Genomic DNA, 21195 nt, shown 5'->3' with positions numbered 1-21195 from the left:
GTTTGGTTTTTGAACTGGCTCAAAACTTGTTAGAACTGGATTAAACCCCATTCGAACTGGATTGAACCCTGTCCCAGCTGGTTAAACCCGAATAGAAGTTGACAAAGTTGATTCTGTTCCATTTGAATTTAGCTGTGTTCCAACTGATCTTAACCCTGTTCTAACTGGTGCAAACCCAACTTAAACTGGTGTGAACCCTAACAGAAATGGATTGAGATATATTCAAGCTGGATGTGTTCCAACTGGATTTAACCATGTTCAAAGCTGTTTCAACATGAGATTAAGCTCTACAGTGTATTAAACTGGCAACTGTCATCTTCAAGAGATTTTATTTGTTACATTTATGTACAAGTACTTATAGTCAAGTCAAGTCAGTTTTATTTGTATAGCCCAATATCACAAATTACAAATGTGCCTCAAGGGGCTTTACAGCAACACAACATCCTGTTCTTAGACCCTCGCATCGGATAAGGAACAACTCACTAAAAACCTTTAACAGGGAGAAAAACTAGGAAGAAACCTCAGCGAGCGCAATAGTGAAATGCTATCGCATCAAAGTCCCAGGCAGTGCAAAATGCAAGTACAAGAAATTATAAGAAAAAAGCTAAGCTATAAGCAAAATATACTAGATAAAAATATACAAAAATAAGCCAAGACATATACAGAATTTGCATAAAAATAAACGTGGTCAAAAGAGCAGTGCGAATAAAGTGACGACAGCATTTATTGTTTATTGTTCATTATTCAAGACTCCGGCTGCCTGTGTGAAGAAACTCTTCCTCAGTCTTTCAGGATTAGTGGCAGCGCAGGCACTTGCCTGATTGCAGCCACACAAACAAGGCATTTCTGGGGATGATGGGGGTCCTTTACAATCCCCCTAGCTCTGCTTATGCACCTCTTGTTCTGTAGGCTCTGCAGGGAGGGGGGTGCAGTACCTGAACTGGGCTCAGCCAATCCTCAACCAAACTGCACCATTTAAAACTAGGAAACAAGAACAGCTTACTTCTCTGAACTGATATCAAGAAATAACCACAATCCTAAAGTTCTCTTCTGGGTAATTGATTCTGTTATTAATGGTCCCTCTGCTTTTTCTGAAGCTGATGTTCAGTTGTTCAAAAAATTTCTCACTCATTTGTAAACAAGGTGGAGAATATCAGGTCCGAAATCCAGCCAGGGTCTGGCATTCGTTCCATTCCCCATGTTACTTCTGCCTCTTTCACCCAGTTTCAACCAATTACAATTTCAGCGTCGGAGAGTACAGTCTCCAGTATGAACCCCTCCACCTGCATCTTAGACATCATTCCCACTAAGCTGCTCAAGGAGGTATATTCAACTATCAACCCCGTTATTCTGCAAATTCTTAACAGTTCTCTGGCCTCTGGTTCTTTTCCAGGCAGTTGTAAGCATGATGTTGTTAATTTCATTGTTTATTTGGTCTTATCCATTTATTGCTATTACCTCCTCTTTGCTCATGTCCTATGGTCTTATTCTCATCTAGACTTAAGACTTAGACTGCTTTTATTGTCTTTGCCTCATAAGCATGTCTCATACATTCAAGGGAACGAAATTACATTTCACAAGGACCTCAGTGCCACATAAAAACAAAGAACACACAATAAGTATTAAAAGCAAAAAGTGCATTAAAACAAGTCTTACTTCACAGACCTAAACACCAGAAGCACACCTGACACGGACAGCGAGAAAGATGGTCAAAAAGTCATGTTGTGGGCAGTCTAAGTGTTCAGACTGTTGAGGAACCTCACAGCCTGAGGAACGAAACTGGTGCATAGTCTGGTGGAGGCAGCACAGATGCTCCGGTACCTCCTGCCAGAGGGTAGGAGGGTGAAGTTGATGTGGGAAGGGTGGGTGGGGTCCTTCACGATGCTGAGAGCCTCTTGGGTGCACCGTGCATCACAGATGGCCTGGATAGATGGGAGAGCAGTTCCTGTGATCTTTCCAGCTGTCCTCACTATTCGCTGTAGTTGTTATTTTATTTTATTTATTTATCTAGTTTTATATTTTTGCCTTGTCTGGTTCTATTTCTTTTCTAAAGCACTTTGTGACATTGTTAAGAAAAGTGCTATAAAATAAAGTTATTATTATTATTATTACTACTACTACTACTACTACTACACCTTTGGTCCCTTCTGGAAGGAGGTTCCGGACTGTAAAGACTTGAACTACCCACCACAAGAAGCACTACTTGGTGAATTACTTCTACACTGCACTTTTCCCTGCCCCACCCTCACCAGTACCACCATGTTGCTTTTCTTCACCAGTACCACCATGTTGCTTTTCTTCACCGGTACCACCATGTTGCTTTTCTTCACCGGTACCACCATGTTGCTTTTCTTCACCGGTACCACCATGTTGCTTTTCTTCACCAGTACCACCATGTTGCTTTTCTTCACCGGTACCACCATGTTGCTTTTCTTCACCAGTACCACCATGTTGCTTTTCTTCACCGGTACCACCATGTTGCTTTTCTTCACCAGTACCACCATGTTGCTTTTCTTCACCGGTACCACCATGTTGCTTTTCTTCACCAGTACCACTGTGTTGCCTTTCCTCACCAGTACCACCATGTTGCTTTTCTTCACCAGTACCACCATGTTGCTTTTCTTCACCGGTACCACCATGTTGCTTTTCTTCACCGGTACCACCATGTTGCTTTTCTTCACCGGTACCACCATGTTGCTTTTCTTCACCAGTACCACCATGTTGCTTTTCTTCACCAGTACCACCATGTTGCTTTTCTTCACCGGTACCACCATGTTGCTTTTCTTCACCAGTACCACCATGTTGCTTTTCTTCACCGGTACCACCATGTTGCTTTTCTTCACCGGTACCACCATGTTGCTTTTCTTCACCAGTACCACCATGTTGCTTTTCTTCACCAGTACCACCATGTTGCTTTTCTTCACCGGTACCACCATGTTGCTTTTCTTCACCGGTACCACCATGTTGCTTTTCTTCACCAGTACCACCATGTTGCTTTTCTTCACCGGTACCACCATGTTGCTTTTCTTCACCGGTACCACCATGTTGCTTTTCTTCACCAGTACCACCATGTTGCTTTTCTTCACCGGTACCACCATGTTGCTTTTCTTCACCGGTACCACCATGTTGCTTTTCTTCACCGGTACCACCATGTTGCTTTTCTTCACCGGTACCACCATGTTGCTTTTCTTCACCGGTACCACCATGTTGCTTTTCTTCACCGGTACCACCATGTTGCTTTTCTTCACCAGTACCACCATGTTGCTTTTCTTCACCGGTACCACCATGTTGCTTTTCTTCACCGGTACCACCATGTTGCTTTTCTTCACCGGTACCACCATGTTGCTTTTCTTCACCGGTACCACCATGTTGCTTTTCTTCACCGGTACCACCATGTTGCTTTTCTTCACCGGTACCACCATGTTGCTTTTCTTCACCGGTACCACCATGTTGCTTTTCTTCACCGGTACCACCATGTTGCTTTTCTTCACCAGTACCACTGTGTTGCTTTTCTTCACCGGTACCACCATGTTGCTTTTCTTCACCGGTACCACCATGTTGCTTTTCTTCACCAGTACCACCATGTTGCTTTTCTTCACCGGTACCACCATGTTGCTTTTCTTCACCGGTACCACCATGTTGCTTTTCTTCACCAGTACCACCATGTTGCTTTTCTTCACCGGTACCACCATGTTGCTTTTCTTCACCGGTACCACCATGTTGCTTTTCTTCACCGGTACCACCATGTTGCTTTTCTTCACCGGTACCACCATGTTGCTTTTCTTCACCGGTACCACCATGTTGCTTTTCTTCACCGGTACCACCATGTTGCTTTTCTTCACCGGTACCACCATGTTGCTTTTCTTCACCGGTACCACCATGTTGCTTTTCTTCACCGGTACCACCATGTTGCTTTTCTTCACCAGTACCACCATGTTGCTTTTCTTCACCAGTACCACCATGTTGCTTTTCTTCACCGGTACCACCATGTTGCTTTTCTTCACCGGTACCACCATGTTGCTTTTCTTCACCGGTACCACCATGTTGCTTTTCTTCACCGGTACCACCATGTTGCTTTTCTTCACCGGTACCACCATGTTGCTTTTCTTCACCGGTACCACCATGTTGCTTTTCTTCACCAGTACCACCATGTTGCTTTTCTTCACCAGTACCACTGTGTTGCCTTTCTTCACCAGTACCACCATGTTGCTTTTCTTCACCAGTACCACCATGTTGCTTTTCTTCACCAGTACCACTGTGTTGCCTTTCTTCACCAGTACCACTGTGTTGCTTTTCTTCACCAGTACCACTGTGTTGCCTTTCTTCACCAGTACCACCATGTTGCTTTTCTTCACCAGTACCACCGTGTTGCTTTTCTTCACCAGTACCACCGTGTTGCTTTTCTTCACCAGTACCACCATGTTGCTTTTCTTCACCGGTACCACCATGTTGCTTTTCTTCACCGGTACCACCATGTTGCTTTTCTTCACCGGTACCACCATGTTGCTTTTCTTCACCGGTACCACCATGTTGCTTTTCTTCACCGGTACCACCATGTTGCTTTTCTTCACCGGTACCACCATGTTGCTTTTCTTCACCAGTACCACCATGTTGCTTTTCTTCACCAGTACCACTGTGTTGCTTTTCTTCACCAGTACCACCATGTTGCTTTTCTTCACCAGTACCACCGTGTTGCTTTTCTTCACCAGTACCACCGTGTTGCTTTTCTTCACCAGTACCACTGTGTTGCTTTTCTTCACCAGTACCACCATGTTGCTTTTCTTCACCGGTACCACCATGTTGCTTTTCTTCACCGGTACCACCATGTTGCTTTTCTTCACCGGTACCACCATGTTGCTTTTCTTCACCGGTACCACCATGTTGCTTTTCTTCACCGGTACCACCATGTTGCTTTTCTTCACCGGTACCACCATGTTGCTTTTCTTCACCGGTACCACCATGTTGCTTTTCTTCACCGGTACCACCATGTTGCTTTTCTTCACCAGTACCACCATGTTGCTTTTCTTCACCAGTACCACCGTGTTGCTTTTCTTCACCAGTACCACTGTGTTGCCTTTCTTCACCAGTACCACCATGTTGCTTTTCTTCACCAGTACCACCGTGTTGCTTTTCTTCACCAGTACCACCGTGTTGCTTTTCTTCACCAGTACCACCATGTTGCTTTTCTTCACCGGTACCACCATGTTGCTTTTCTTCACCGGTACCACCATGTTGCTTTTCTTCACCGGTACCACCATGTTGCTTTTCTTCACCAGTACCACCATGTTGCTTTTCTTCACCAGTACCACCATGTTGCTTTTCTTCACCAGTACCACTGTGTTGCCTTTCTTCACCAGTACCACCATGTTGCTTTTCTTCACCAGTACCACCGTGTTGCCTTTCTTCACCAGTACCACTGTGTTGCTTTTCTTCACCGGTACCACCATGTTGCTTTTCTTCACCAGTACCACCATGTTGCTTTTCTTCACCAGTACCACCATGTTGCTTTTCTTCACCGGTACCACCATGTTGCTTTTCTTCACCGGTACCACCATGTTGCTTTTCTTCACCGGTACCACCATGTTGCTTTTCTTCACCGGTACCACCATGTTGCTTTTCTTCACCAGTACCACCATGTTGCTTTTCTTCACCAGTACCACCGTGTTGCTTTTCTTCACCGGTACCACCATGTTGCTTTTCTTCACCGGTACCACCATGTTGCTTTTCTTCACCGGTACCACCATGTTGCTTTTCTTCACCGGTACCACCATGTTGCTTTTCTTCACCGGTACCACCATGTTGCTTTTCTTCACCGGTACCACCATGTTGCTTTTCTTCACCGGTACCACCATTTTGCTTTTCTTCACCGGTACCACCATGTTGCTTTTCTTCACCGGTACCACCATGTTGCTTTTCTTCACCGGTACCACCATGTTGCTTTTCTTCACCGGTACCACCATGTTGCTTTTCTTCACCGGTACCACCATGTTGCTTTTCTTCACCGGTACCACCATGTTGCTTTTCTTCACCGGTACCACCATGTTGCTTTTCTTCACCGGTACCACCATGTTGCTTTTCTTCACCAGTACCACCATGTTGCTTTTCTTCACCAGTACCACTGTGTTGCCTTTCTTCACCAGTACCACCATGTTGCTTTTCTTCACCAGTACCACCGTGTTGCTTTTCTTCACCAGTACCACCGTGTTGCTTTTCTTCACCAGTACCACTGTGTTGCTTTTCTTCACCAGTACCACCATGTTGCTTTTCTTCACCGGTACCACCATGTTGCTTTTCTTCACCGGTACCACCATGTTGCTTTTCTTCACCGGTACCACCATGTTGCTTTTCTTCACCGGTACCACCATGTTGCTTTTCTTCACCGGTACCACCATGTTGCTTTTCTTCACCGGTACCACCATGTTGCTTTTCTTCACCGGTACCACCATGTTGCTTTTCTTCACCGGTACCACCATGTTGCTTTTCTTCACCGGTACCACCATGTTGCTTTTCTTCACCGGTACCACCATGTTGCTTTTCTTCACCAGTACCACCATGTTGCTTTTCTTCACCGGTACCACCATGTTGCTTTTCTTCACCAGTACCACCATGTTGCTTTTCTTCACCGGTACCACCGTGTTGCTTTTCTTCACCGGTACCACCATGTTGCTTTTCTTCACCGGTACCACTGTGTTGCTTTTCTTCACCGGTACCACTGTGTTGCTTTTCTTCACCGGTACCACTGTGTTGCTTTTCTTCACCAGTACCACCATGTTGCTTTTCTTCACCAGTACCACCATGTTGCTTTTCTTCACCGGTACCACCATGTTGCTTTTCTTCACCGGTACCACCATGTTGCTTTTCTTCACCGGTACCACCATGTTGCTTTTCTTCACCGGTACCACCATGTTGCTTTTCTTCACCAGTACCACCATGTTGCTTTTCTTCACCAGTACCACCATGTTGCTTTTCTTCACCAGTACCACCATGTTGCTTTTCTTCACCAGTACCACCATGTTGCTTTTCTTCACCAGTACCACTGTGTTGCCTTTCTTCACCAGTACCACCGTGTTGCTTTTCTTCACCGGTACCACCATGTTGCTTTTCTTCACCGGTACCACCATGTTGCTTTTCTTCACCAGTACCACTGTGTTGCTTTTCTTCACCAGTACCACTGTGTTGCTTTTCTTCACCAGTACCACTGTGTTGCCTTTCTTCACCAGTACCACCATGTTGCTTTTCTTCACCAGTACCACTGTGTTGCTTTTCTTCACCAGTACCACTGTGTTGCTTTTCTTCACCGGTACCACTGTGTTGCTTTTCTTCACCGGTACCACCATGTTGCTTTTCTTCACCGGTACCACCGTGTTGCTTTTCTTCACCGGTGCCACTGTGTTGCTTTTCTTCACCAGTACCACCGTGTTGCTTTTCTTCACCAGTACCACCATGTTGCTTTTCTTCACCAGTACCACTGTGTTGCTTTTCTTCACCGGTACCACCATGTTGCTTTTCTTCACCGGTACCACCATGTTGCTTTTCTTCACCGGTACCACCATGTTGCTTTTCTTCACCAGTACCACCATGTTGCTTTTCTTCACCAGTACCACCATGTTGCTTTTCTTCACCGGTACCACCATGTTGCTTTTCTTCACCGGTACCACCATGTTGCTTTTCTTCACCAGTACCACCATGTTGCTTTTCTTCACCAGTACCACCATGTTGCTTTTCTTCACCGGTACCACCATGTTGCTTTTCTTCACCGGTACCACCATGTTGCTTTTCTTCACCGGTACCACCATGTTGCTTTTCTTCACCAGTACCACCATGTTGCTTTTCTTCACCAGTACCACCGTGTTGCCTTTCTTCACCAGTACCACCATGTTGCTTTTCTTCACCGGTACCACCATGTTGCTTTTCTTCACCGGTACCACCATGTTGCTTTTCTTCACCAGTACCACCATGTTGCTTTTCTTCACCGGTACCACCATGTTGCTTTTCTTCACCGGTACCACCATGTTGCTTTTCTTCACCGGTACCACTGTGTTGCCTTTCTTCACCAGTACCACCATGTTGCTTTTCTTCACCAGTACCACTGTGTTGCCTTTCTTCACCAGTACCACCGTGTTGCTTTTCTTCACCGGTACCACCATGTTGCTTTTCTTCACCGGTACCACCATGTTGCTTTTCTTCACCAGTACCACCATGTTGCTTTTCTTCACCAGTACCACTGTGTTGCCTTTCTTCACCAGTACCACCATGTTGCTTTTCTTCACCAGTACCACTGTGTTGCCTTTCTTCACCAGTACCACCGTGTTGCTTTTCTTCACCGGTACCACCATGTTGCTTTTCTTCACCGGTACCACCATGTTGCTTTTCTTCACCAGTACCACCATGTTGCTTTTCTTCACCGGTACCACCATGTTGCTTTTCTTCACCGGTACCACCATGTTGCTTTTCTTCACCGGTACCACCATGTTGCTTTTCTTCACCAGTACCACCATGTTGCTTTTCTTCACCAGTACCACCGTGTTGCCTTTCTTCACCAGTACCACCATGTTGCCTTTCTTCACCAGTACCACTGTGTTGCTTTTCTTCACCAGTACCACCATGTTGCTTTTCTTCACCGGTACCACCATGTTGCTTTTCTTCACCAGTACCACCATGTTGCTTTTCTTCACCAGTACCACCATGTTGCTTTTCTTCACCAGTACCACCATGTTGCTTTTCTTCACCAGTACCACCATGTTGCTTTTCTTCACCAGTACCACCATGTTGCTTTTCTTCACCAGTACCACTGTGTTGCTTTTCTTCACCAGTACCACCATGTTGCTTTTCTTCACCAGTACCACTGAGTTGCCTTTCTTCACCAGTACCACTGTGTTGCCTTTCTTCACCAGTACCACTGTGTTGCTTTTCTTCACCGGTACCACCATGTTGCTTTTCTTCACCGGTACCACCATGTTGCTTTTCTTCACCAGTACCACCATGTTGCTTTTCTTCACCAGTACCACCATGTTGCTTTTCTTCACCGGTACCACCATGTTGCTTTTCTTCACCGGTACCACCATGTTGCTTTTCTTCACCAGTACCACCATGTTGCTTTTCTTCACCAGTACCACCATGTTGCTTTTCTTCACCAGTACCACTGTGTTGCCTTTCTTCACCAGTACCACCATGTTGCTTTTCTTCACCAGTACCACTGTGTTGCTTTTCTTCACCAGTACCACCATGTTGCTTTTCTTCACCAGTACCACTGAGTTGCCTTTCTTCACCAGTACCACTGTGTTGCCTTTCTTCACCAGTACCACTGTGTTGCTTTTCTTCATGTCTTTTATGTTTTCTGTAAAGCACTTTGAATTGCCCTGTTGCTGAAATGTGCTAAACAAGTAATTTTCCTTACCTTACCACACACCACTACCATTTAATGTTATCTATCTAACTATCTATCTATCTATTTGGTTATTATTATTATTATTGTTATTATTATTATTGTGTTTTATTATATTTAGTTATGTATTTATTTATGTATTTATTACACAATCAACCACCAAGCTAAATTCCTTGTGTTTGCAAATAAAAGAAGTTTCTAATCCCGGTAACAAAAGGGACTCACGTGCATTTTAATTTGGTTCAAATAGTTCTTGATCCAGTTCAAACAACAAATAAACCTGTTCAAATAGCCCTATATCCTGTTCAGAAAATTCTCAATCCAATTCAAACAGCTCCTAGTCTGGTCAGAATAGCTCTTAATCTGATTCAAATAACTCTTAATCCAGTTAATAGCTCCTAGTCAGGTGCAAACAGGTCTTAATATGGTTTAAATAGCTTTTATGGCTTGATTCAGTGAGAACATGGTCTTAATCAGGATTTAGGGTAAAAGAGGTGTTTAAAATCTGCATCTGGTTATCACTGGGGTTTTTTTCTTCCCTTTTTCAATATACATGATGGTTAATCTCTTTCTCTTTCTCTTTCTCTTTGGCTCCACCTACCACAGTGCCAGGCATCTTGGGAGTCTCTCATTGCTCTGCTTCAACACCGGCCACTAGAGGAGCGGTTGAATGGCACAAATTGAGACCCTCTCTCTCTCTCTCTCTCTCTCTCTCTCTCTCTCTCTCTCTCTCTCTCTCTCTCTCTCTCTCTCTCTCCCTCTCTCTCTCTGTCTAATTACCCATGATGCACTCTTGTTGGGAGGTAAGAAGGATTAGAGCGATGACTTAGAAAAGGAGTTGGAGCCAGAGAGACTCTATTAATGTACATATTATCAATAAAAAATTTGTTGTTACTAATTTTGTTGTAATTATTAATTGATAATTTTCCTTGACAAGGGGTTTTCCTACATGCTGGCCTCCTTGGTGGGGTTGGGGTGGGATGTGGCTTAATAAGAAGAAAGAGAGATTGAAAAGGAAATATTGGAGAGTTTTAGTTCAAACCCTTACTGGAGTTAAATTTCCTACTGGCTATTACATCCAAGAAGCTATCTTGGAAAAATTTTGCAGAACTAGCCTTTTAACATTTCCAGGAGTTTGCTTGTTCATGCTCTGTGCAGCTAGCTGGCTAATGCTCACTGAACCTAGCTTGTTGACACTTTGTGGAAGACCACTAATGCTTTGTGGAGCTAGCTGGCTAAAGTCTACCGAAACTAGATTGTTTACACTCTGCAGAAGATGACTAATTCTTAGTGGAGCTAGCAGGGTAACTTTGCTTGTAACTAGTTCAATGATTCCCAGAGCCAGCTTGTTAACACTTTTTGAAGCTAGCTTGTTAACACTTCATGGAAGGTCATTAACTCTTCCTGAAACTATCTTAAGAACAATTTCTGAAATTAGTTATTATTTCGGTAACTTTCATTGGACCGAGTTTGTTAACATCATTCTTGGAATTATCTTAACAACGTCACCACAGTGGCCAAGTGGTTGCGCTGTTGCCTCACAGACAGAAGGTCCTGGGTTTGAACACCAGGCCATTCCAGGACCTTTCTGTGTGGAGTTTGCATGTTCTCCCCGTGTCTGCGTGGGTTTCCTCCAGGTGCTCCGGTTTCCTCCCACCATCAAAAAGACATGCATGTAAGGGTCAATACTCCTACCTGTGCCCCTGACCAACGCAGTGGAAAGAAGAGCTGGAATTGGTCCCGGGGTGCTGCAGCTGCCCTCTGCTCCTATACAATAGGATGGCTTAAATGCTGGGAACACATTTCATTGTAACCGAACAACTACAATGAAAAAATGAAGTGGCTTTCTTCCTTTCTTTTCCTGGAACAAGCTCGTTAACACTGAGAGGAAAATCACCAACTCTTCCTGGAATTAGCTATCTAACTTTCACTGAACTACCTTGCAAACAACAACTTCTAGAACCAGCTTATGAAGTTCATGCACTCTCCACGGAACTAGCTGGCAAAAAATGTCCTGGAAATAGCTTAACAACAATTTATGGAAATTGTTTATTGAAACTTCATGAAAGATTGCCAACACTTCCTGGGACTAGCTGGTTAAGACTTCCTAGAACAAGCTTGTTAACACATCCTGGAAAATTACTAACTGTCTGTGGACTCTTTGCTAACCTTTCCTCGAACTAGCTTGTTAAAGCTTTGTGGGACATTGTTAACTCTCCCTGGAACTCACTGGCTAATGTGTCCTGGAACAAGCTTTTTAACACTTTATAGAAGATTGCAAACTCCCTGGAACCAGCTGGTCAACAATTCTTGGAGCTAGCTCTTTAACATCACTTCCTTAAACTGGTCTGCTAGTGGATAATGGATAATAAAACATAAAACATAAAAGGGAGTATGGGTTATAAATGATGTTGGATTATGAGTTTTGGATTGTACAGTATTTATAAAGTATGATGGATTATGAATTTATGTCTAACTGATTATTGATAATGGGTTATGAGTAATACAACAAGAAGTTGGAATATTAATCAAAAATGAGGGATTATGATTTATGAAAGATTAACCATGGGTGATGAATAATGAATTATTTAATAGAAAATGGATGATAGATTAAAGAATATGGATTATTGACGATTGGATTATGGATTCTAGAATGAGTGTAATGCATGATGAATTATTGGTAAAATACTGTCAATGTATGATGGACCATGAATCATTGATCATGGATTCTAGAATATGTATTGTATTATGATGACCGATACTAGAATATGGATTATGATTATGGAATTTGTATAACAAATTGTGAATTATTAACAATGGATCAATGACAATGGATTACGGGTCATGGAAAATGTGTAATGTATGATGGATTATGAATTATTTATTAAGGATTATTTTTTTGCATATTTTTAAATGGGGTGGCACAGTGACACAGTGGTTAGCACAGTCGCCTCACAGCAAGAAGGTTTTCCAACCTTGGGGGTCGTCCCGGGTCGTCCTCTGTGTGGGGTTTGCTTGTTCTCCCCGTGTCTGTGTGGGTTTCTTCCGGGAGCTCCGGTTTCCTCCCACAGTCCAAAGACATGTAGGTCAGGTGACTCAAAGATGTTTCATATATATATATATATATATTTGTGTGTTTGTGTGTGTGTGTATATATTTGATTTATTTTGTGAAAAACTGCCTTACAAAAATTAGTAAAAATGCTTCAAAATGTGGAAAAATATAAAAATTGCATATCTAAAAATTTAATCATCTAAAAAATTAAATTGTGAAAAAATGTACATTTAAAGAAAATGTAAAAAAATAAAGAATTTGAAAAAAAGGTAAATTTGTGTTGAGGCTTCACGGTGCTGCTGTTTCTTGTTTAAGGGACAGTGCACGTAACAAAGGAATATACTATACATGACTACCTTGTAATACTGAGAATGGAAGTAAAAAAGTTTCTGTTGTGTTGTAAAAAAGTTTCTGTTGTGTTGTAAAAAAGTTTCTGTTGTGTTGCAAAAAAGTTTCTGCTGTGTTTTACCATTTATGCGATTTTTGTACCACTGATATAATGCCAATATGGGGCGCCATGCGATCGTGTAATAATTTAATTCACCTGACAGAAATTACCAACAAATAATGAAAACATGACGATTATTTACACATTTTTACCAAAACAGCCTTTCTAAATACATACTTTGTACATATATCTACTAGTACTACTACTACTACTACTTTCGGCTGCTGCCGTTAGGGGGCGACACAGTGGATCATCCGTTTCCATCTCTTCCTGTCCTCTGCGTCTTCCTCACCACATCCATAAACCTCCTCTTTGGCCTTCCTCTTCTCCTCTTCCCTGGCAGCTCCATATTCAGCATCCTTCTCCCAGTATACCCAGCATCTCTCCTCCACACATGTCCAAACCATCTCAAGCTTGTCTCTCTTGCTTTGTCTCCTACCTCAAGTATTTAAACCTGTACACCTCCGTCACCTCCACTCCTTGCATCCTGACCATTCCACTGTCCTCCCTCTCATTCACGCATAGGAATTCCGTCTTGCTCCTACTGACTTTCATTCCTCTTCTCTCCAGTGCATACCTCCACCTCTCCAGGCTCTCCTCCACCTGCACCCTACTCTCACTACAGATCACAATGTCATCTGCAAACATCATCGTCCATGGAGACTCCTGCCTGATGTTGTCTGTCAACCTCCACACATGTCCAAACCATCTCAATCTTGTCTCTCCTGCTTTGTCTCCAAACCGTCCAACCTGAGCTGTCCCTCTAATATACTCGTTCCTAATCCTGTCCTTTTTCATCACTCTCAGTGAAAATCTTATCATCTTCATCTCTGCCACCTCCAGCTCCACCTCCTGTCTTTTCATCAGAGCCACTGTCTCCAAACCTGCAAGGGACCAGGCTGGTAGGCGAGAGGATTCACAAGAAGTTTTTTTTTTTCAAAATAGGGGTTTTTCTTTGCCCAAAAACAATTCCCCACCGACAACAAACAGCTCTGGGCCGGTAAAAGAGCTCAACCACACAGAACTTCTGTCACACCATGCCAACCGAACAGAACAAACCCAACATACCACACTGAGCTAACAAACTGAGCTAACAAACTGAACACAGTGGGGAACATACACTATCCTGCCTGCTCACACCATTTTGAAACAAAGAGGGTTACACAACACAAACAACACTCTGCCAAGCAACTAAACTACATACCTTTATGAGCCACTCCAGATGCCAGCTCTTATTTTATGAGTTTTTCATCTTTCCAAGTGTTTCCTGTTTTACTTTGGTATCAATGTTTCAGATGTCTCTTCCTGTCAGATTTCCCTCCTGTGTGATTACCGGTCCTACCCTCATGTGTTCCACCTGTGTGTCATTGTCTCCCCCATGTGTTGTATTTAAGCCATGTGTTTCTCCCTCATGTTACTTTCTTGTCTTCCCGGTGAGTCTTTACCCCCGTGTGAGCGTCCCAGCATTACCTTCTTGTCTTCCCAGTGAGTCTTTACCCCTGTGTGATCGTCCCAATATTCCTTTCTTTTCCTCCCAGTTTGTCTTTACCCCCGTGTGAGCGTCCCAACATTCCTTTCTTGTCTTCCCAGTGAGTCTTTACCCCCGTGTGAGCGTCCCAGCATTACTTTCTTGTCTTCCCGGTGAGTATTTATCCCCGTGTGAGCGTCCCAATAGTCCTTTCTTTTCCTCCCAGTTTGTCTTTACCCCTGTGTGAGCATCCCAGCATTACTTTCTTGTCTTCCTGGTGAGTCTTTACCCCCATGTGAGCGTCCCAGCATTACTTTCTTGTCTTCCCGGTGAGTCTTTACCCCCGTGTGAGCATCCCAACATTCCTTTCTTGTCTTCCCGGTGAGTCTTTACCCCCGTGTGCGCGTCCCAGCATTACTTTCTAGTCTTCCCGGTGAGTCTTTACCCCCGTGTGAGCGTCCCAGCATTACTTTCTTGTCTTCCCAGTGAGTCTTTACCCCTGTGTGATCGTCCCAATATTCCTTTCTTTTCTTCCCAGTTTGTCTTTACCCCCGTGTGAGCATCCCAACATTCCTTTCTTGTCTTCCCAGTGAGTCTTTACCCCCGTGTGAGCGTCCCAGCATTACTTTCTTGTCTTCCCGGTGAGTCTTTACCCCCATGTGAGCGTCCCAGCATTACTTTCTTGTCTTCCCGGTGAGTCTTTACCCCCGTGTGAGCATCCCAACATTCCTTTCTTGTCTTCCCGGTGAGTCTTTACCCCCGTGTGCGCGTCCCAGCATTACTTTCTAGTCTTCCCGGTGAGTCTTTACCCCCGTGTGAGCGTCCCAGCATTACTTTCTTGTCTTCTCGGTGAGTCTTTACCCCTGTGTGAGCGTCCCAATATTCCTTTCTTTTCCTCCCAGTTTGTCCTTACCCCCGTGTGAGCATCCCAACATTCCTTTCTTGTCTTCCCAGTGAGTCTTTACCCCCGTGTGAGCGTCCCAGCATTACTTTCTTGTCTTCCCGGTGAGTCTTTACCCCCGTGTGAGCGTCCCAATAGTCCTTTCTTTTCCTCCCAGTTTGTCTTTACCCCTGTGTGAGCATCCCAGCATTACTTTCTTGTCTTCCCAGTGAGTCTTTACCCCCGTGTGAGCGTCCCAGCATTACTTTCTTGTCTTCCCGGTGAGTCTTTACCCCCATGTGAGTGTCCCAGCATTACTTTCTTGTCTTCCCGGTGAGTCTTAACCCCCGTGTGCGCGTCCCAGCATTACTTTCTAGTCTTCCCGGTGAGTCTTTACCCCCATGTGAGCGTCCCAGCATTACTTTCTTGTCTTCCCGGTGAGTCTTTACCCCTGTGTGAGCGTCCCAATAGTCCTTTCTTTTCCTCCCAGTTTGTCTTTACCCCTGTGTGAGCATCCCAGCATTACTTTCTTGTCTTCCCGGTGAGTCTTTACCCCCGTGTGAGCATCCCAGCATTACTTTCTTGTCTTCCCAGTGAGTCTTTACCCCCGTGTGAGCGTCCCAGCATTACCTTCTTGTCTTCCCGGTGAGTCTTTACCCCTGTGTGATCGTCCCAATATTCCTTTCTTTTCCTCCCAGTTTGTCTTTACCCCCGTGTGAGCATCCCAACATTCCTTTCTTGTCTTCCCAGTGAGTCTTTACCCCCGTGTGAGCGTCCCAGCATTACTTTCTTGTCTTCCCGGTGAGTCTTTACCCCCGTGTGCGCGTCCCAGCATTACTTTCTAGTCTTCCCGGTGAGTCTTTACCCCCATGTGAGCGTCCCAGCATTACTTTCTTGTCTTCCCGGTGAGTCTTTACCCCCATGTGAGCGTCCCAGCATTACTTTCTTGTCTTCCCGGTGAGTCTTTACCCCCGTGTGAGCATCCCAACATTCCTTTCTTGTCTTCCCGGTGAGTCTTTACCCCCGTGTGCGCGTCCCAGCATTACTTTCGAGTCTTCCCGGTGAATCTTTACCCCCGTGTGAGCCTCCCAGCATTACTTTCTTGTCTTCCCAGTGAGTCTTTACCCCTGTGTGAGCATCCCAGCATTACTTTCTTGTCTTCCCAGTAAGTCTTTCCCCCCGTGTGAACGTCCCAATTTTAATTTCTTGTCTTCCTGGTGAGTATTTACCCCCATGTGAGCGTCCCAATAGTCCTTTCTTTTCCTCCCAGTTTGTCTTTACCTCTGTGTGAGCATCCCAACATTCCTTTCTTGTCTTCCCGGTGAGTCTTTACCCCCGTGTGAGCGTCCCAATAGTCCTTTCTTTTCCTCCCAGTTTGTCTTTACCCCTGTGTGAGCATCCCAGCATTACTTTCTTGTCTTCCCGGTGAGTCTTTACCCCCGTGTGAGCATCCCAGCATTACTTTCTTGTCTTCCCGGTGAGTCTTTACCCCCGTGTGAGCGTCCCAGCATTACCTTCTTGTCTTCCCGGTGAGTCTTTACCCCTGTGTGATCGTCCCAATATTCCTTTCTTTTCCTCCCAGTTTGTCTTTACCCCCGTGTGAGCATCCCAACATTCCTTTCTTGTCTTCCCAGTGAGTCTTTACCCCCGTGTGAGCGTCCCAGCATTACTTTCTTGTCTTCCCGGTGAGTCTTTACCCCCGTGTGCGCGTCCCAGCATTACTTTCTAGTCTTCCCGGTGAGTCTTTACCCCCATGTGAGCGTCCCAGCATTACTTTCTTGTCTTCCCGGTGAGTCTTTACCCCCATGTGAGCGTCCCAGCATTACTTTCTTGTCTTCCCGGTGAGTCTTTACCCCCGTGTGAGCATCCCAACATTCCTTTCTTGTCTTCCCGGTGAGTCTTTACCCCCGTGTGCGCGTCCCAGCATTACTTTCGAGTCTTCCCGGTGAATCTTTACCCCCGTGTGAGCCTCCCAGCATTACTTTCTTGTCTTCCCAGTGAGTCTTTACCCCTGTGTGAGCATCCCAGCATTACTTTCTTGTCTTCCCAGTAAGTCTTTCCCCCCGTGTGAACGTCCCAATTTTAATTTCTTGTCTTCCTGGTGAGTATTTACCCCCATGTGAGCGTCCCAATAGTCCTTTCTTTTCCTCCCAGTTTGTCTTTACCTCTGTGTGAGCATCCCAACATTCCTTTCTTGTCTTCCCGATGAGTCTTTACCCCCGTGTGTGCGTCCCAGCATTACTTTCTTGTCTTCCCGGTGAGTCTTTACCCCCATGGGAGCGTCCCAGCATTACTTTCTTGTCTTCCCGGTGAGTCTTTACCCCCATGTGAGCGTCCCAGCATTACTTTCTAGTCTTCCCGGTGAGTCTTTACCCCCGTTTGAGCGTCCCAGCATTACTTTCTTGTCTTCCTGGTGAGTCTTTACCCCCGTGTGAGCATCCCAGCATTACTTTCTTGTCTTCCCAGCGAGTCTTTACCCCCATGGGAGCATCCCAGCATTACTTTCTTGTCTTCCTGGTGAGTCTTTACCCCTGTGTGAGCATCCCAGCATTACTTTCTTGTCTTCCCAGTAAGTCTTTCACCCCGTGTGAACGTCCCAATATTCATTTCTTGTCTTCCTGGTGAGTATTTACCCCCATGTGAGCGTCCCAATAGTCCTTTCTTTTCCTCCCAGTTTGTCTGTACCCCCGTGTGAGCGTCCCAGCATTACTTTCTTGTCTTCCCAGTGAGTCTTTACCCCCGTGTGCCCTAGCAGTGCCACTCCCTACTCTGTGTACTCCTGCCTGATTGCCTGCCCCACCCTGATTGGATTCATCTGTGCCTTGGTACCTCCAGTGTATTTAGTCTCTGTGCTCCTCTCTCTCTGTGCCAGTTTGTTTTTCGCCTACTGTCAACTCATGCCAGCCTTTCTCTAGTGTTTGTATCTCTTGTGTATTTCTTTGCTCTGCCTTCGGACCTCGCTTTTGCCTAACCCCTTTTGGATCATCTGTTTGCACTATTGGATTTGATTACCTTGCTTTGACCCTGAACCTTGCCTTCGCCTACTCCTTTGGTATTGTTTGCTTGGACTGCCTTTTTTGTGTACCGAACACTGCCTTTCAGTAAAGACGACTTTTGAACTCTTACCTCATCTCTTGTGTTGTGCAATTGAGTCCTCTGCCTAGTGTGTGTTTCACCTTCATCATTGTGAGTCTGATAGAAACAAAAACAAAAAACGTACATGGGAGAAGAGACAAGAAAAAACAGTCACACATCAGAGTAAGAGAAGGCTATAACATTGAAACAGGATAACAAAATTATATGGAGAAATAAGACACTATATATATATATATATATATATATATATATATATATATATATATATATATATATATATATATATATATAAATGTGATGAGGGGGATGCCAAGCAGTATCCAGGTGGCGACCACCATCACCATGGAAACCTGGGAGGAGGACAGACTGTACATGCACACAGGTGAGACTCACATGACACCATTCACACACAAAGGAGAAGAGAAAGGAGAAGACATCATTCAGAGAGAGAAAAGATGTGAGAGAAGAGAACAGTTTGCAATAGTCAATAATCTATAATCTATACTCTATAATCTATAATACATACTCTATAATCTGTACTCTATAATCTATACACTATAATCTATGCTCTGTAATCTATAATCTATACTCTTTAATCTATAATGTGTACTCTGTAACCTATACTCTATCCATCCATCCATTATCTTGACCGCTTATCCTGCTCTCAGGGTCGCAAGGATGCTGGAGCCTATTCCAGCAGTCATTGGGCGGCAAACGGGGAGACACCCTGGACAGGCTGCCAGGCCATCACAGGGAATCTATATGCTATAATCTATATAATCTATACTCTATAATCTATACTTTATAATCTCATCGGCAGAACAGTGGTTGGTAAATTCTTTGAGACAGAAACCGACACACCATGCAGTACAAGTTGTGAAGCACTCAATTTAATGGCAACCAATTGTAAACTAAGGCAAAAAGACGAGTTTTAAATTTGGATTTAAAGGACTCAACAGACTCTGATCGTCTGATGCCAGCAGGCAGGTTATTCCACAAGAATGGAGCCCGGTAGGAAAAGGCCCTGCTGCCACCAGCTGACTTCTTTTTAACTTTGGGTACACACAGGAGCCCTGTATTTTGAGAACGAAGTGCTCGAGATGGCATGTAAGGTTTAAGGAGATCAGACAGGTAGGATGGAGCAAGCCCATTTAGGATTTTATAAGTCAGCAGAAGCACCTTGTATTCTGATCTAACATGGATAGGAAGCCAATGAAGGAGGCAAGAATTGGTGTAATATGGTCAAATTTCCTAGTTTCAGTTAGGATTCTAGCAGCAGCATTCTGAACCATCTGAAGACTTTTAGTACTAGCATGTGGCAGACCTGAGAACAACATTACAGTGATCAAGTCTGGATGAAACAAATCCATGTATTAGAGTCTCTGCGTCAGCCATGGAGAGAAAAGACCAACTTTTAGCTATGTTACGTAAGTGAAAAAAGGCAGTCTTGGTGATTTCTTTAATGTGCTTATCAAAGGAAAGGCTGGGATCAAACGTAACACCAAGATTTTTGGCTGCCACACTTTGTGAAACCACAGAGTTGTCGATCGTTATCGTTACTTGATCAAATTGGTGTCTGTGTCTAGCAGGGCCAATGACCAGCATCTTGGTTTTGTCTGAATTTAAAAGCAGAAAGTTAAGTGACATCCAGTTTTTCACAGTAGCCAAGCAGGCCTCTAAGTTAGTGATTTGAGTTTGATCGTCAGCCCTTATAGGCACATACAGCTGAGTATCTGTTATGGGTTGTGCAGGAGGACCCAGACCACCATGCCAGAGGCGGAGGACTCTAGTAACGTTTAATGAAAAGTAAAAAAGTAAAGGGAAAAAATAATGAGGGAGAGAGAAATGCGGGATGTGTATGGTGCTCATGTAGGTTTGTTAGTAGGGTGTGTGAATACGCTATGTGTAGTGACAGGCAGTAATGTGTCTAGCTATTTGTTAGTGTAAATTATCCTAAGTGTGTGTAATATGTGAATGGGGCATTGGGTGTTGTGTAAGTGTGAGTGTACCATCAAAAATCCCAGTCCGAGGGCAGAGGAGAATCGAGGAGTAGTCCGGGTTCAAAGCCAAAGTGGTAGTCCGAGGAGGTTGGTTGGCAGACAAGTCAGCTCTGCGCAACAGGTCATAGGTATGCTATTGGAAGATCTGGCAATGAGTAGAGAGAAGACCAGGTTCTTCTAGGGGTAGAAGGGGCTGCAGATGGGGAACAGCTGAGGTGATTGTAGATGGGGCACAGCTGTGAATGAGTGACCGAGGAAGTGCAGAGCCGTGCTGCCAGTCTGCCAGCAGATGGCATCAGAGGCGCCGTAGGGCACGTTGTGCCCGTTGGGAAGTGCTGGGGACCTCAGGGTCTGAGTCCGGTGATGGGCAACGTGAACACGCCCCAGCTCTGGTGGTGAGGAGTGGATACTCAAGCGAAGCCAAGCGCCGTGGAGGCCCAGAGGGAACAGAAGAGGTAGGTTGCGAGGGTTGTGGAAAAGAAAAGAAAAGAAAAGAAAAGTAGAGGGCCAAGAACCGAACCCTAAGGTATGCCGTATTAAAATCAGAGAATTTTGATGTAATATTTTTATAACAAACACAATGTTTTCTTCCAGATAAGTAGGACTTAAGACAAAAGAGAATCAAGCCAGAGACACCAAAATTACAATTTAATCTGTCTAATAATATACAGTGATCAGTGGTGTCAACGGCTGCATTGAGGTGCAGTAGTAGAAGCACAGAAGTGGAATCAGAGTCCATAGTTGGTAGAAGATCATTCACCACCCTTCATCTTTCTTCTGCATCTTCCTCTGCATGTGCTCCCTCACCACATCCATAAACCTCCTCTTTGGCCTTCCTCTTCTCCTCTTTCCTGGTAGCTCCAT

General features: G+C 44.6%; 1 protein-coding gene across 2 annotated transcripts in view; it reads left to right on the top strand.

Moving 5' to 3' along the window:
- The window catches only part of snx30 (sorting nexin family member 30), an 86861-nt gene extending 76613 nt beyond the window's left edge, over positions 1–10248 (top strand). For both annotated transcript variants that reach the window (XM_056290261.1, XM_056290259.1), the window contains exon 9: positions 9992–10248. In XM_056290261.1, the coding sequence (XP_056146236.1) occupies positions 9992–10069 (78 nt within the window). In that variant the 3' untranslated portion in view covers positions 10070–10248. The remainder of the gene's footprint in view (positions 1–9991) is intronic.
- The last annotated feature ends 10947 nt before the right edge of the window (positions 10249–21195 follow it).

The sequence above is a fragment of the Lampris incognitus genome, chromosome 12 (assembly GCF_029633865.1).
Source record: "Lampris incognitus isolate fLamInc1 chromosome 12, fLamInc1.hap2, whole genome shotgun sequence".
NCBI classification, from domain to species: domain Eukaryota; kingdom Metazoa; phylum Chordata; class Actinopteri; order Lampriformes; family Lampridae; genus Lampris; species Lampris incognitus.
Note: the sequence above shows the minus strand (reverse complement) of the source record. Positions and strands in the feature narration are given on the sequence as shown.